This window comes from Argiope bruennichi, chromosome 9, assembly GCF_947563725.1.
Source record: "Argiope bruennichi chromosome 9, qqArgBrue1.1, whole genome shotgun sequence".
Classification (NCBI taxonomy): Eukaryota; Metazoa; Arthropoda; class Arachnida; order Araneae; family Araneidae; genus Argiope; species Argiope bruennichi.
This window is the reverse complement of record NC_079159.1, coordinates 25,583,004-25,600,351: the sequence shown is the minus strand read 5'-3', so window position 1 is coordinate 25,600,351 and position 17,348 is coordinate 25,583,004. Positions and strand designations below refer to the sequence as shown.

Below are 17,348 nucleotides of genomic sequence, written 5' to 3'. Positions count from 1 at the left end.
GTAATAGAATTAAATATAAAGAATTTGTTTTAACATTAAAGGGACACTGGATGTGTATTTTAATTTTCCTTATTTAGAAAGTTAAAAGTCAATTTTAGTTCAGAAAATATGAAATTCTTATAAAAATTCCGTCAGTGTATAAAAATACTTTTGAAAAATTAATATTTAGTTGTAATAACAAAACCATACACAGTTTTACTCCAAATGAATTTATAAAGAATGGTAAGGGAAAAAAAAACAGTGAAAAAATTAAAATCTAAATTATCTGAAATATTTTGAAATTTTAAAAAAAATATACACCTTCTAATTTGTAAAAATAACGAATTTCATTTTAAGGAATTTCTAAAGATATTTGATATATATATATTTTAATACACATGCCTAAAACATTTCATAATCCTAAGTGAAACGCAAAAGTGCCTATAAGTGTCCCCATCTCTTTAGTATTATAAATTATTTGATATCTTTAAACTTAAAAATTTTATAACTTGAATGAAGAGCCAACATTAACATGAATACTTGAAATAAAACTATCATTTTACCATGCTAAACATAAAGAGAGTTAGCATTCTAATTCTATATCGCCGCATTCACAAATCAAAAAAAGATAATTTTATTCTACATTCTAATTTGTATTCTTTCTCTCCAAAAACTTCTGCTGTGAGAAAGAAGACAAAAGAATACAGGGAAGAGAAATTATACGTAAAATAAAAGAAACGTTTCACATATTCTTTTCTTTTTCCAAGAGAAAGAGCAGTCACATAAAACCATCGAACCAGGTTGGCATCAATCTGAGCTGTTCTTGGCGATATTTACGATCAGAATTGGCGTCTGTGGGACGACTACCGAAATTCAAGCAACCTCCTCCAAACCGATCTCGCAGATTCAGGCAGTGTGCTTCGTCTTACCCATCGAATCAACTCGTTCGGGACTTCAAAGCTAGAAAGGATAGTTTCCTTTGCTAACTACTACTACTAATTACATAACTCTTTCGTGTTTCTTGTGTTTGAATTTTTTTTTCTTCAACTTGCCATATTTTCTTCTTCAAAACTGAAAAGGACATTAGTTCTCAAAAAGAATTTTTACAAACTTTAATAAATTTTAAAAAGTATTTGGAAGAACTTTTTTTTTTCGCTGAAGGAAAGAAAATGACATCGTTGTAATGGAAAAGTGGAAATCGGAGAAAGTATCTAGCAGGAACTGCATCGGAATGTTTTTATTGTTGATTTTCATGTCTACTGGATGGGATGTTTGCTTCGCTACAGCTAAAGCAGGTAAGATCTTATTCTTATCTGGGTTTTAGAAAAAAAATGAAAATGAAAAAAAAAAAAGACTTAAAAAATATGAAAAGAAATAATACACTAAATAAAAACTATTTTTCAAGAAAATAATTTTTTCGTGGATTTTAATCTTTTCATCAAACTTTGGGAAATAAAACAATAGATATTTTTCGAATCTTCCATCAAATTAATAGGACAGGTTTTTCACATACGCTTCAGTAGGCGTTTTCAGTAATGTCTTTGGAACAAATTTAAAATTATTTATATTCAAATTATAGTATAATTCTAATATGCATTTAAAATATATAAAATTGGTTTAATGAATCTGATTCACTTTTGTTTTGAAAGTTCTAATGTAAAATACAATAGTTGAGATTGCAAATCTCCTATATAAACTGCAGTTTTGGTAAACGTAAAATTTATTTCTATTTTATAATCTAATTTTTTTATAAACTTAATTATCCACACATGTTTAACTCAAACTTTTTATCCGATAGCAGATTTCTTTTTTTAATTATATGGATTTAAAAAAAATATTTCGAAAGGCACCAAAATATATTTTGGGCTTGATTATATTATAATCTAACTTAATTTTAGCTACAAATATTTGTATTTTTAATATATAACGCAAAATTCCAGACCAATATATAAGTTTGGAATTTTTTTTCCGGTTTTAATTTAATTTTCAAAATAAATATAAAGTACAATTTTATGTACTCTTGAATAACTACGCTTTTTGTTCCTTTTACTGTTAAAATTAAATAAATTTCGTTTTCAGAAACCAAAACTCACTTTACTATTTAAATAAATAAAATTTCATATTTAATATTTTACTTCTGTTATGTAGTTATTACTGAATAACTGTTAAAGTCGATGACTCTATTTTTGGCTATTCTTAAATATTAACAATAATATATAATGCTATTTTTTAAATTATTTTCTCCGTTGAAAGAAGATCTTTCCAGGTGATCAAACAGATCTATTTAAATCGGTTTAACAATCTTGAACCACACCGATAATCTAAGGAGGCCATATTAAACAGGTGGTAAATATAATCGGAAGCATGTAATTGGATGCACCTGGAATGTTATTAATTTGCTTTGAAATCTCATCCAAATTTATTTTTAATAAAATTTTAATTTATAATTCATGTAAAAAATCGAATTTTGTAAAATAAAATCGTTAAAATTATCTTTTTCCCGTATAATAGGACTTTATTCAATCTAAGTTAATCTCAGAAAAACTATATAATGCATTTCGTATATGAAGGTAAAATCTCATTGGTAAATTCCAATGTCTTTTTAAAAAAAACCATGGAGGGCAGGAATATATTTGCTTAAAGGATTGTTAAAAAATATTAAACTAATTATTAATTAATAATATTAATTTGTTAGATCAGTAACGAAATTTTTACTTTTAATAATATCTTTCAGACTTCATATTATTATAAGTACTATATTAAATAAAATTTTGTATTCAAAAAATATCTTTGTGTTCTTTTTAGATTTAAAAAAAATCAATTTTGTATCAACTGAGTAGTTAGTGATTTGAATATCGATGTTATGGACAAACGATTTATTTGGAAAAGTGTTTTCGTTTATTAAATTGATGGAAGTAATAAAAACTATACGAATTTGAATTTATTAACATGTTTTAATTTTATATTAATATAATTATGTTTTAATAGCAGTAGTTAATAAAATTTTCAAATAATATTTTATGAATTTTATCAGTGTATTTTGAGTGTATATAAAAATTGATTTCAATATTTTAATACACGTTATGTATATATATAATATTACAGGACATAAATCAATGTATTTGAATTTTTAAACTTAGGTATTTTATATTATGAGGTCGATATTATTTAAAGAAATATAAATATTATTAATGTTTAATGAATCATTTTATGAATTTTAAATTTTTTTTATATATTCTACTTTGCGATTTTCAATAAACTCGTCGATATTGGATTTCTATTATTTCAATTCACTTATGCCCTAATATTTAGGTTACAGAAAAGCTCTTAGGAAATTGAACTATCGCAATAATATTTTTTTTTAATTGAAAAGAAAATTGTTTTAATGTAAAGCCTTTTTCGGAATATCGTTTTTTTAAAAAAACATGTTTATTAAAATTAAAATTTAATTTCTCAAAAGAAAAAAAAAAAATGTTGAAACATGATAGCATGTAAAAGAAATAAGAATTTCGTCATAATTCATCTTAATATATAATATTCCGTTTTTTAAATAATGGAATTTGATGCCAAGCTGTACAACATTAGTGGAAAGTTATTGGAAAATTCGTTTTACTGGACTATATAAAAATTTTTTAAACATATTGATTGATTGCAAAATTAAAGTTATTGAAGGGAGTATACATTTTGTAAGCTTTCAATATTTTCCACAAAATCATTATTTAAAGTTATTTGATTCTGACTGAAATCGTTTGACTAAAACGGTTTTAGTTCTAATATACAATGGAATCGTTTGATTGCAATTCGCAATATTTTTTTTTGCAAATCATTATTTAAAGTTATTTGATTCTGACTGAAATCGTTTGACTAAAACGGTTTTAGTTGTTCTAATATACAATGGAATCGTTTGATTGCAAATCGCGATATTTTTTTTGTAAATTATTATTTAAAGTTATTTGATTCTGACTGAAATCGTTTGACTAAAACCGTTTTAGTTGTTCTAATATACAATGGAATCGTTTGATTGCAAATCGCGATATTTTTTTTGCAAATCATTATTTAAAGTTATTTGATTCTGACTGAAATCGTTTGACTAAAACGGTTTTAGTTGTTCTAATATACAATGGAATCGTTTGATTGCAATTCGCATTTTTTTTTTTTTTTTTTTTTTTTTTTTTTGTAAATCATTATTTAAAGTTATTTGATTCTGACTGAAATCGTTTGATAAAACGGTTTTAGTTCTAATATACAATGGAATCGTTTGATTGCAAATCGCGATATTTTTTTTGTAATCTGTGTGTGAATAATTGAATTAAAATATCATTAGTTTGAAAAAGATATATAATGATACATTTCATAACTATCTGATTTCAATATGCTGCAATAGTTTTTATTATTTCAAAAGATTTTGTAGAAAAATTATTTTAAAGAATTCTTTTTTGCGATGCTCAATTCATATGAAAATTCAGATATATGTTTGTTCCGTCTTTAAAAAAATTAATTAGGAATATTCAAGTTTAATAAAGTATTGTAAACATATATTCACATTATAATGAATTTCTTTTGCTAGAATATATTTGTCGATGTAAATATAATTTTTATCTATATTTTTAATTGTTTGGTGTTCTAAAAATTCGGTTTTTAAATAGAAAAAAAATTGATAAATTGCTTTATTTGCCTGAAAATATTAAGGGATATTAAGACATACTCTCTAAAAGTGGATCAATTTAAGTAAATATGAAATACACTAGACGGCAAAACAATTTTGCTAAATAATGCAAATATTCATGTCTGATAATGTCTTTGTCTCGTCTGTATTTGAATTTAACATTTCGAAATGGAAAATATGGCTGCAATTTCAATTTTTATTAATAATTTATGTATAATGCAACATATCAATTTCGAAAAATTATTTTTTAATAACAGAATAGTAAATTTTTGTCTTTTTTTTCTTTTGTAATTTTTTGCGAAGAATTTTATTCTATAAAATATATAACTTTTTATATTAATTCAAGACACCAAAATTTGTAGTATTTTCATTCGAAAATCGATTTTTTTATTCTCAGTGGTTTGTAGTATAGTCATTTTTTCTATAATTTTTTTTATTTAAAATATGTTTTTAAATGTTCTTATTTTTTTAAATCTTTTTCTTAAATATTTGTAAAATTTTTAATATATTTTATACAAAAATTTTAAGTGCCAAGAGTTTTAATTGGAAGCTTTTAAGTAGCAGTAAACAATTCTGAATTATAAAAACTCCGTAGCGTTGATTTCTCTATTATTAATTTTGCAATTTAATATGTGTGGGTAATTTTTCGAGAAGCAGATTCAAGTATTTTTCATTTATTAAATGCATTATATTTTATGAAAAAAAAATTTCATAAATGAACGAGGTGAACTTTGAAATTAGCTTTTAATGTGTTTTCGGAAACAATGAATTTTCAAAAGGCTCATTAAGCCCTAATTACTACGCTTTTAACTTTTCACTGGTTTTTAACCTTTTTTTTCCCTCAAAACTTTAATTACTGTGACTAATGTAATTTACTGACTACAAATGAGATTTACATAATTAATCTTTGAAGAACCCTAAGATATTTTTCTTTAGATTTGAATACCTTATGGATTTGCATTGAACTGACAGCCTATGCATATCATTTCTGTGAATACACGCTTTAAGTTCACCATCAAATCATATTATTTTTCATTGTTCATTAATTTAATTGTAGTATTTTAAGATTTACTTTATTCCATTTCTAGATTTAGAAAAATAGTTTTCAATTTATTAATGCTTACATATAGCACTCGAATTCATTGAGATAATCATTTTCTACCTTCTAATTCGATGCTTTTGTTGTGTTTGAAATATTTATGAATATTGGAAACTTGAACATATTAATATTATGATTGAATTTTATTAATTCATTTTAGAATGATGGCATACGGCATCGGTTTTATAAATCGAGTTCCAGTTCCATATTTTTTTTAAAAAAAGTTTTAGTTAAAATATATACTAAGGCTATAAATTCAGGAGAAGACTACAAGTTCTAAGCTTTTTATGCTTTCTTACTTAATATAGGAAAAGTTTAGTCGTCGTCAAAAAATTCGAATTCGGGACTTTGACGAATCCCCACATTTTAGATATCACTGTGTTCGAAAAACACTTTTGGGAAAATGCCCATCTGTTTGGATGTGGCAAAGATAACTCAAATCTTCTTTGATCTAGATCCATGAAATTTGGTATGCAGTGTTTATGCCAAATTTGTACATTTCTGTCAAATTTTGAGAAAAATCCGTTCATAGGAAGTCTGTCTATCCGACTGTTTGAACATAATTTAACACAACTAGAAAACGAAGAGAGCTAGATAGATAAAATCCGATGCATAGAATTAACATCTATAGTCTAGACACCTATCAAATTTTGATCCAAATTCAACAAATGACTCACCGTATCTCTGTCTTTACTTTCAAAAGTATGTAAACACAGCAATTCCAAAACGCAATGACTTAAATATGTCAAATATGGTATGGGATTTTGTGACTACAACCATATAGTTTAATGTTCACTTTTTGTTTCAGTCGGTTGAAAAAAGAAACATGTCTAAAAAAAATTCGATTTTTAGATATTTTTAACTTATGTCAGGGATAATCGCCGAAACATTCGCCAAGAATTATACGATATATTCTGGGAAAATGATATATTCACGCTAAAGATTAGTATTTCGTAAGAATCGTAAGCCAATGCATACAAGGCCTTTTCTGGGATAATACTTTTACTAGACAGTATGCGAGAACGTTTTGGGAAGACTACACCAGCTGGATATTATATTGCCATTATTCTTTCGATGAAATCTCTTAAGTGATGTATTTAAAAACACAGTCTTGTATTTGAATGGAAATTCTAGTACCGTTTTAGAAAACTTGATTTCACTTCAATTGTTCTTGCGTGTGAATAAAGAAATTGGTAATTGATGCTTTTTTTACTAATTAAAGGCTTTCAAATTTATGTTTATATATTGTATAATATCTCTATATTTATGATTTTATAATTTAATTATCAATGAATCAAATTTATATTTTATGCAACATTTATGATCCTACATAAATGTTGCCATCTTATATTGAATATCCAAAATAAAATCAATATTTCATATTTATAATTATAAACAATAGGAAAATTGATCATTATTTTTATTGCACAAATTAATTTTTAATTAAATTTATTATAAATCGAATTTCAGTTATTGATTTTTGTAGGGTTTGATTGAAAGTTATTTCCTTTTTTTTTTTTTTTTTTTACAATAAAGCGATTTTTTATGGGTTTTTTTTTGCCTTATTCTCACATTTAAGTCCCGATGCTTATTGTATTGCACAGATGGTGAGTGGAATTGCAGCTGCGAGGTGAGGATTACAAGTATTAACCCTCTCACTCACCATTCAAGACGGCTCATCATTTTGACGCTTTATTTAATTTTTAATTTTGATTGTTAAAAATACCTGCAGAATGGTAAAAAGACATAGATTAATTTATCAGGAAATTCAATTTAAAACAATTATATAATAAATTTTGGAGCAATAAACAAGCCCTTGTATTAAGTGAATTATGCATCGAATTACTTTTCCAAGTAGAAAGGGTTAAGCTAGTTTACGGTATTTGAATCCCAGGTGTGATTTTTTAATATATAGTTCTAAAAATATCTCTTATCCTATTTTTAATAACTTTATTAGTTCGCAAATATTGCTTGATGGAAGAAACGTACGTTGGAATATGGTTGTATTTCAATTTTTATATTTCTTACCCTTTTTTTTCTGCTTACGAAACATTTTAAATATAGTAGAAAATAAGGCATATAGTAAGGTTCTATAATTCGCCTTTCATATTTCTTCCCATATACAAACTAGCGAAATAGTTGTAACTCATGGGAAAAAATTGGATTCGGGAATTTGACGTAGCATTCGGACGCCCCTAAACTCGAAAAACACATTTTTGATATTATATCAGTATTTTTGAACACAACTCCAAAACGCCTTGAGCTAGACTGTTAAAATTCGGTATATATAGCTTTACATTAAATTGTGAACGAAATAAATTCTCACGAAATCTGTGTATCTGGTTGTTCAATTAGAAGTGAAATTACACAACTCGATAGATAAAATGTGGTATACATGTTTTTGCATCTAAAATATAGGTTCACTTCAAAGTTTATACCAAATCTGTCAGTCGGTTTGTACTTTTTTTGGATTTATTTGATTGACAAAAAGGCCTACATGTTCGCATGATTGATTCAGTAAAAATATTAGTTTCAAACCTCAGTTGTATATTTCATAGCTATTGTTCATTGAGGCCGTATGGTATCTTGAACCAAGTTTTTGTTTATTTGCTCTATAAAAAAGGTTTTCAAAATGCATATTAGTACTATAGATGCAGTAAAATATTATAAATTCATGCCTAAAATTTGTATTTCGTAGCTATTGTTGGCTAATGTCATGAAAGGCATTTGATGTCTTTACCCAAGATCCAACTTTATATATAGGACTGAGGGGATAAGATGCCGGCGTCCTGGTATAGTGGTAGCGCATCTTCCTCGCGATCTGGGCGTCCTGGGTTAGAATCCCGGTTCGGGCATCGTTGTTCTTCATCTTTGTTCTATCTGTGAGGTGTGTGAATGTGCCCCCCTATAAAAAGGGGTTGTGCAAGCGAATGTGCGTGAGTTTCATGAGCTAGAAGTCATACTTCTGCCCTCAGGTGCTCAGGGGTCTTTACCCTTAGAAGCTACTGCACTCCATTTCGATGGTAACGCGGACACGACATCATCATCATCAGGGGATAAGATTTTAACTGGAAATTATGTGAGAAGGTTTCGGAGAAAATATCCTCCCCTGGTGTTTAAACTCTCTTGGGACATTTTGTAACATGTGTATTTAATATTGTGGAATATTCATTAACAATGTTTTCTTTTAATAATGCTTTCGGCTCACATTTTTAATGTGAATGGATTTCAATTTTGAATTCATACATTTTGATGAATATTTTGTCAAAATTTAGGAATTTACGTAGTTATATATAAAAAAATAGTTTGTTGATTATATTTTTTTCTTGAAATTGGACGTTTGTTGCATTTTTCTCACAAAACTGTGTTTTTTAAAGAAATTTTTAAAAAATTATTATTGATTAAAGTCTCTTATGGTACTAGTAGCAGGTTCTGGATTATTGTAAAAGTATTCGAGAATTTATTCATGCATTTCAGATAAATCAATATGTGATTAAAGTTTCCACGGAAGTATGGAATGCCCGATACCTTTATTCCGTGGATAATCTTTTCAAGAAATTTTAGGGGATACATATCGATATAACAGGCGCAATTCAAAATCCATATCTAATTATTTGCTTTGTTATTAATTTTGATTTTTAATATCTTTAGAACTCTCATTTTCTTTTTAGGCGAATATTTAATTAAATTCAATTTGTGTATTAAATAATTTCATAAAGATATTGAGAGAGAGGCTTAGAATTTTTCATCAGTTTTAGATATTTGATAAAAGGATACTGTCATTAATGTATGTGGAGTCTGTGTTTCATGTAGTTTCATAAAGGTATCAAGTTTTTAGAATTTTTCTGTTTTTGTTGATAAATGTCATGCTGACTGACCTGGGTGCATATATACAAGAAATTGATTAAATAACATTCTATTATATATTTAAAATTTATTTAATGATGAATTTTAAAAACCTGTTTGAATTTTTAAATGTATTGCTGCTGAACTTGATATGTATTGTCTGATTCAAAATGGACTCTCTCTTGTAAGGTACTTTTTACCAATGCGAATTTTTAAAGCATTTTGAACTTTTTTACAATGGTATATATCCTTAGCACAACCAAAAAAAATTACGTCTTACTTAAATACTTATTATTAATTCTACCTATTTACAAATTTAATACGTATTGATGGTAACATGGATGCTGGTAATTTGGTTTCTTAAAAATGTCATTTGTTGAAGCAATTTTGCATGCTATTTTCACATTAGACACCGTTTTTTCATGTAAATAAGTAGTACCAGGTAGACCAAGCTTCATCCGGTATTTGTGTGTGTGTAAAAAATCGTGTTCTTTCAGAGAAAATATCTAAATACGAATCACATATTAATTACATATGAATATTTTTAAATCTTACTTATATGTGAACCTTGCCTATATATAGAAACCTTGGCAGAGCCTGTAGGCTCAACAACTATAGCCAAATGATTTAGCACATTTAGAAATATAAAACTGGACAGAATACTCGTTTATTATGCAAGTATATGCATTTAAATAAAAGAATTATGAATGCACTTAGTATAACATATTATTCAAATTGGTTAACACAATAATTGTAACGTTGCTATTGGTCGTGAGCTGAAGAAATTAACTCAGCAATCAACGTGTTCAACTCAGCAATCAACGCCAATTCCTCTCTTTGACGCCTACTTCTATAATCCTAAAATCTCCGATACATTGTATTTTTTAGAGAATTTTTGAAACTATTTCTTTATATATTCTATGTTGCGGGAAGAAAAATCCTTGACTGATCAGACAATCAATGTCCCAATATTATCAATTTGTATTTTATATCAATATTCTTAAATACGATATCAATCGTTGCCTGCTCCTCATCGATTACCCATTTAAAAAGATATCGCAATAGAAACCTTGGCAATGCCTTTAGGTTCAAAAACTGTAGCTAAATGATATAGCATGTTTACAAATATATCCCCTCGTGATCTGGGCGTCCTGGGTTCGAGTCCCGGTTCGGGCATGGTTGTTCTGTGTTCTATCTGTGAGGTGTGTGAATGTGCCCTCCTCTGTAAAACGGGGTTGTGCAAGCGAATGTGTGCGAGTTTCATCTTCATATGAGCTAAAAGTCAGACTTCTGCCCTTGGGTGCTCAGGGGTCTTTACCCACAGAAGCTACTGCAACCGCTTTTCGTGGTAACGCGGACGCGACATCATCATCATCATAAATATATCAAACTAGATAGAATACTATCTTTTTATGCAAGTCTAATTTTAAGTTAATATTACTTTTGTTGTGATAAAACTCAGTTATTTAGTTACTCGATATTATTAAATTAATACTATTAATATGATTAACTAACAAAGATGGCTAATTCAATTTGAAAAGAAAGCTTGCAACCACAGCATAATTTTTATCTATACAATCGAAATGCCTAATTTTAGACTGGGTGCCTTCTTAAATGTTTTTTTAAAGAAAGTTTACTTTCCTTAAAAAAAGGGGGTGGAACACCTTGTAATATACCAAATATAGAGCTAGCCTACAACAAACGTTTTTAGAAACATTAGAAATGATACTCGAATTCACTTTTCGCTGGCAGCTGATTTGATTCATATTTTTTTTCTCTGTACTGATCGGCCATCTGGATTATTAAGGTGCAAGCCATTAGCAATATTTCTGTTTTTATCAGTCATCAGATGGTACGAGATAGTTAAGATTGGGGCCTCTAATGGTTTCTTTTGGACATATTTGAATCGCAGCCGGTCAGAGCTCTGCTGAAGTGTAGTTTCCACACGCCAACCATTAGACAAAAAAATCAGTTATAATAAAAATTGCGTTTCGTGACTTTTCTTTTTCACGCCCACCTGAAGAAAGCAAATTCATACGAACAGCACGCCATCACGCTTTGAAGCTCGGAATTGAAATCCTACATGGAATTCTTGTTGGAAAATCAGAAATCTTTCAGATTCCTCCTAAAAGCTTAAATTTTCTCCTGTTCTAAAAAAATATCTCTTGTTTTCTTTAATGTCAATCTACTTTTGGCCGAAAACATGATTAGATAAACGTTGAAAGGCAATCAGTGACATCTCGACTTAAATTATTTTGAATATTTTGTCATGAAATTGTAATAAAGCTTTTGTACAAATTTAGCGCCAATATTAGAATGAGTTTTACAGATTCTCTTAATGAATGCCAGGTTAATTACCCGCGACTTAGATGGACATTTCGCAAATATAATCTCGATAATACAAGAATTATGGCTTTATCCATTAGGAACCGAGATAAGGAGATACTTCTAGAAAATCAAATACTCCGTTGAAATATTATAAGAGGTGAACCGCATTTAGGAGAAGCCTGACCTCTCTCTGGAGTTATATTCGCTATGTTAGCTATCGCTGTTCACTCTGGACGCTATTACTGTTTTTGCGATAAAGACTAATATATATATATATATATATATATATATATATATATATATATATATATATATATATATATATATATACACACACACTATAAAGTTTCTACTAGTCCCGCTCTTACTGTTTACTTCAGTAGTGTTTTATGAACCTGTCCATCTGTTGCATTCCGCTCACCGTACTCTAAGACGATTTCCATAATAATATAACACACATAATAGAGATAATTATTTCTGCCAATCTGAGAATACAAATCTTCAAGCTTGTGAAGATTTGGATTCCTTTAACTTAATGCGACTCGGGACATTCATGATCTAATGGTTAAAAGTTCGATACCTGATGCCTAAACATTTTGCTATTAATGTCCTTAATGCAATGTTATATTGAACAAAGTCAAACATGTTTGTTTCCTGGTCACGTGATTATAATGAATAATTACTTCACTCCTTTTAAAGTATTTTGTTTCAAACGTTAATAGAAGTTGTGAAGAAATAAGATTCGCCTTACTTTCATAGAAAATAATGACAAAGTCTGTCCAGATAAACTTCAAGAAACGGAATTCATTTTTGTATATTGTAAATATATGGTAAATAAACTTTCTGTCGTTTTACTTTAGAATGTATTGGTTGCCAAAAAGAGATAAGAGCATTTAATATTAAACAAATGTATATTGATTTAAACGTCTGTCTAAGCCAAATCATGTGTAATATTTATTTATTTTTTTATATTCAAAATCAAATCTCGAATGAAAGAAAATCCCTTATCCCTTTAAGGAAATCACCTGTGATTTTTAGGGAAACTAGATTACAATTCAACTTTTTTTTGTAAAATTAAAATTTTTAAATTTCGTAGCAGGTCATAAATTACTTTTTCTTCATAAAAAAAAACTATTAAAATTTACTCACTGAATCAGAAATGTCGATTATTTCACTTATCTAACAATATTACCAATAACAGTAAAACAATTATTAGGCGCTTTCGGTTTTACACTTGAACCCAATATATACCTTATAATTAGGCCCAATAGATATAATGACAACATAAAGAGAATAAATATTTATTGCATTTTTACGTTTTAACATTATTATTTTTATTTTTATTGTAGATTATGCATGAAACATAAATGTTTTCTTTTGTGTTACTCTTTCATTTATATTTTCCTGATCCAATTAGTTGAAAAAAAATACATGTTTTTGTATTTTGCTCTCTGGACTACAACTCCAGCTGCTCGAATAATTCAACGTTGATCCGTTCTTTTATGTACCGACTTTTGAATAATGCTAGTTAAAGGCATATACTAATTTATTATCTGCTTCCTATTCATATTCCTCATCTATGGCATTACTCAATGCATTCAGCTACTGATACTATGAGTATATGATAAACTGATTCCTGATGAAATAATTTTATTTTTTCATTGATAAAAGTTCGAAGCATATCCTCTTTGTAGCTGAGAGAATAAGTTTAACTCTACAACGCATGGACACTACAGTCCACACTAAATGTTCGTCTAAAATTCAAATACGATTTAAATATTCGTTGTTGTGATATTTTTTGATTATCTTGACGACACATTCAACTCTATGAGGACAATCTTGGAAGACTTGGAGGAAGTACAGGATTCAAATATGCAAACTTACTGTAAATTTATCGCTGTTTTGAAGGTTACCAATGAAACAAATTTCTTTTAATATTCCCTTGCTTAGTGATCTTGATATTTGGAAGATTCAGACTACAGCCCCAATACTCTTTTTGTAATCTTAAAATGGGTACTTTTTTTACCTCATTAATGCAAATTCAAATCGCCAAATATAAATGGCACATTTTGCTCCTAAGAAACACAAAAAACACATCTTTTATTTTCTTCACAGACGTAATTTCACCAAAAATTAGTTACTTATGGTTTATAAGTAATTTGCGCCGGGCCGCGGTGGCCTGGTGGTAAGGTCTCGGCTTCGGAACCGGAGGGTTTCAGGTTCGAGACCTGATTCCAAGAAAGAACCGTCGTGTAAGCGCGTCTAGTACACATTAAATCCATCCGGACCAAACGTCTGCCCTCTGCTGTGGTGTGGAGAGGGAAGAGGTTGCCAGTTCAGGTGTCGTCCTCGTCATCTGACTGCGATTCAAAAAATTACGAGGTCCGTCCCAAAATAGCCCTAGTGTTGCTTTAAAACGGAGCGTTAATATAACTAAACTAAGTAATTTACGCCATCTGGCGGATGATTATTTTAAAATTAAGATTACGACTATGTAATGCTGAAAACTTTTAACTGCCATCTTCAGCAATTAATTATTCTATGTTAATCTTTTAAATCATAAATGAAAGTATTCACTTCATATATTTCAAGAAACGGACTTAAGAAAAAAGCCAAAAGCAATACTTGACATTAATTTCGTATTGTATGATGCAGATAAAATTCCTTCAATAATTTTACATATGAGTTGCTTTTCTTGTTAATTTCTAAGAATAGATTACTTTCTAGACTCGACTGAAAAAAAATATGTTGCATCACTGCAGTGCTTATTCAGTGACAATTAAAGGTTATTTTTCTAGAAAAGGCAAATTACCCATCGTTCAATAGATCTCATTATTTTAATCACATGTTTAACGTCTCAGTAAGTTTAGAACATAAAGTAATTCGTCAAGTTAGTCATTAGGCATAGAAAAGTAAAAACCTGATTTAATCCCACAACAAATTCTTATTTTATTTACCGCTTTCATTTATTCGTTAGGGTTTCGATTTCTCGCTGTAGAAAGTTTCTGCATTCTAAAGGAACACATTCTAATTAGGAGACTGATTTGATGAAAGTTAAAGCGATAAACTATAGTTTGAATTGCTTAATTACTTAACAATTAATTCGGGCGTTTCCTATTGAAACTTAGAATTGAAAGTAAGTTTTAATTAGTAACCCATATTTAAAAGTGCTCTCTTGTTGCTTCGTATTCCCTTTTAAATGTGTGATTTTACAGAAGAATAATTGTTCTTTGTTACGCTGTAAATATTTTGTTGTAATTTGAATTCTGTGATTGGCACAAGCTAGATAGCACAGGCTCCTATTATTTTTTTTATTCGATGAAAATCATCATAAATTAACAATTTAAAAATTTCGTGTAGAAAAACAAGAAGGTACTTTTTCTAATTTTAACAGAATGTGAAATGAAAAACAAAAGAAAACAAAAAAACCTTAAATAGAATTGTTATAAATATGTTATTTACAGTATAATTATATAGATGTCATTTACAGTATATTATTACACAAGTAGTTATATAATATTATAAGAAAACAGTTCCTCTAGTAATTGTATGGGGAGAAGCCTTGTTCCATAGGAAAACTCGAAAACACAGGCGACAAACACACATCCGAACCGTGCACAAAGTTAATACATTCAGAAATCAAAAGTATGCAATCAAGCAACAAATCATTATTAGATAATCCCCAAGAGACTGATGATTATTAGATGATCTTGAAGAAGCATACAGAAATAATTCAATGGAGATCAATACTGCAAAACCAAAATTCAGTAGCTCCCGTGCATATGCATCAGTTTTTATAGTTCCTGTGGCATGACATCCGAAGGTCTTTGAATATCCCATACCTTATCTCATAACAGAGGTATCAACAAAATTCCTATATTTTTGAGAACTTCATTTTTGCCACCAAATTCGGCGTCAAATTTCTCTTCAATGCCGGGTGTCAATGACCTGGCATCTATTCAGCATCTGTCAGAAAATCTATAAAACTCTTCATTTTCCTGAATCTGCAATTGGGAGCAATAATACAGAGTGGTAACATTTATAAGAGATTATATAAATAATCTTACCCAATCTCTTATAATACCTTAATTATTTTATTATAAGGCTATACTATTATAGTCTCAATGATATAATAATAATTTTCTTATACAATAATTATTACCTTAAGGTTAAAATAAATATTTCTACACCAATAGTATAGCGGTTGAACTTATGTCTTTGTAATAATATTAAGGAAACAATCTGAAAGAGAATTAGAGATTGCTGAAAGAGTGCTATTGTTTTGTAAAATTAAGGTTGAGAAATATATAAAATTCCTCTTTCAAAAAAGTGATTTTCTATGAATTAAAGGAAGAAAACTTTCTCAAACAGAGAAGTATGATTTCTGAAATGTTTTTTTGAGCTCAAGGGGGGTGTAAAACGCGATGATCACAAAATTCATGATAATATTTTTTTTTAATTTTTTTTTATGATTTCACTTCAATAGAATGTGGCACAGAAAATCTAGGAATAGACAGGCCAAGCATTTGGTAATGTCAGAAAGACAAAATGCATAAAACAGCGAGAATTTATCTGAATATTAATTCTTCCATAGAAAATGCATTGGTTGATCAGAAAGAAGATTTTCACCAAAAAAAGTTATTATTGTTCATCTGGTAATTACTGATACACAGGTCAGAATGTATATGTAAGAGAAAAAAAAATTATAGCATGTGTTTGGCAGAAAAATATCGTGAATATGGAGAATAAAAGCCAGAAAGAATCTAATTTGAAGACCGCTAACGTAATACATAAACATGAATTTTGGCTGTTGTTTTATGTATTAGATATATCAAAGCTGTTTTCTTTCTTTTTTTTTCTTCCAGAAATTGTTTTTTGAGTTATCTATAACAGAAAATAAAAGGATATCACACATGAGTAATGATATTTTGGTAATTGTTGCTGTTACGCGCATCATGATTTTTTTAGCTGTTTTGAGTTTATATGTACTGTTCCATTCAAATTTTAATGTTATCAATTCGTAACTGATTAAAAATTCAATTTTTATTTTCTCATATAAATAATTTAAAGAAAGTATAGTAATCGTCAAAGAAAAAAAAAATTAGGATTCGAGATTTTGACGAATTTCCACGTTTGAGACTCTTTTTCCGGAAAATGTCCGTCTGTCTGGTTGTCTGTGACAAAATTTCTCCAAAACGAGTTGAATTAGACGGTTGAAATTTGGTATACTGTCTTTACACCAAATTTGAAGACTTCTATCAAATTTTGAGTAAATTCCGTAATAAGTCCGAATATACGTTAACACGATAATTACAAACGAAGAGAGCTATATAAATAAAATTAGATGCACAAATTTAACATCCATGTAAACACCTGTCAAAGGTTGAGCCAAATCCGATAAATGTTTGGCTGGCTGTCCGTCTGTACTTT

At 28.5% G+C, this 17,348-nt stretch overlaps 1 protein-coding gene across 1 annotated transcript in view; it reads left to right on the top strand.

Moving 5' to 3' along the window:
• The first annotated feature begins 919 nt into the window (after window positions 1–919).
• The window catches only part of LOC129984235 (hemicentin-1-like), a 769,108-nt gene continuing 752,679 nt past the window's right edge, over window positions 920–17,348 (top strand). The window contains exon 1 of the mRNA XM_056094068.1: window positions 920–1,274. Within this exon, the coding sequence (XP_055950043.1) occupies window positions 1,163–1,274 (112 nt within the window). The 5' untranslated portion in view covers window positions 920–1,162. The remainder of the gene's footprint in view (window positions 1,275–17,348) is intronic.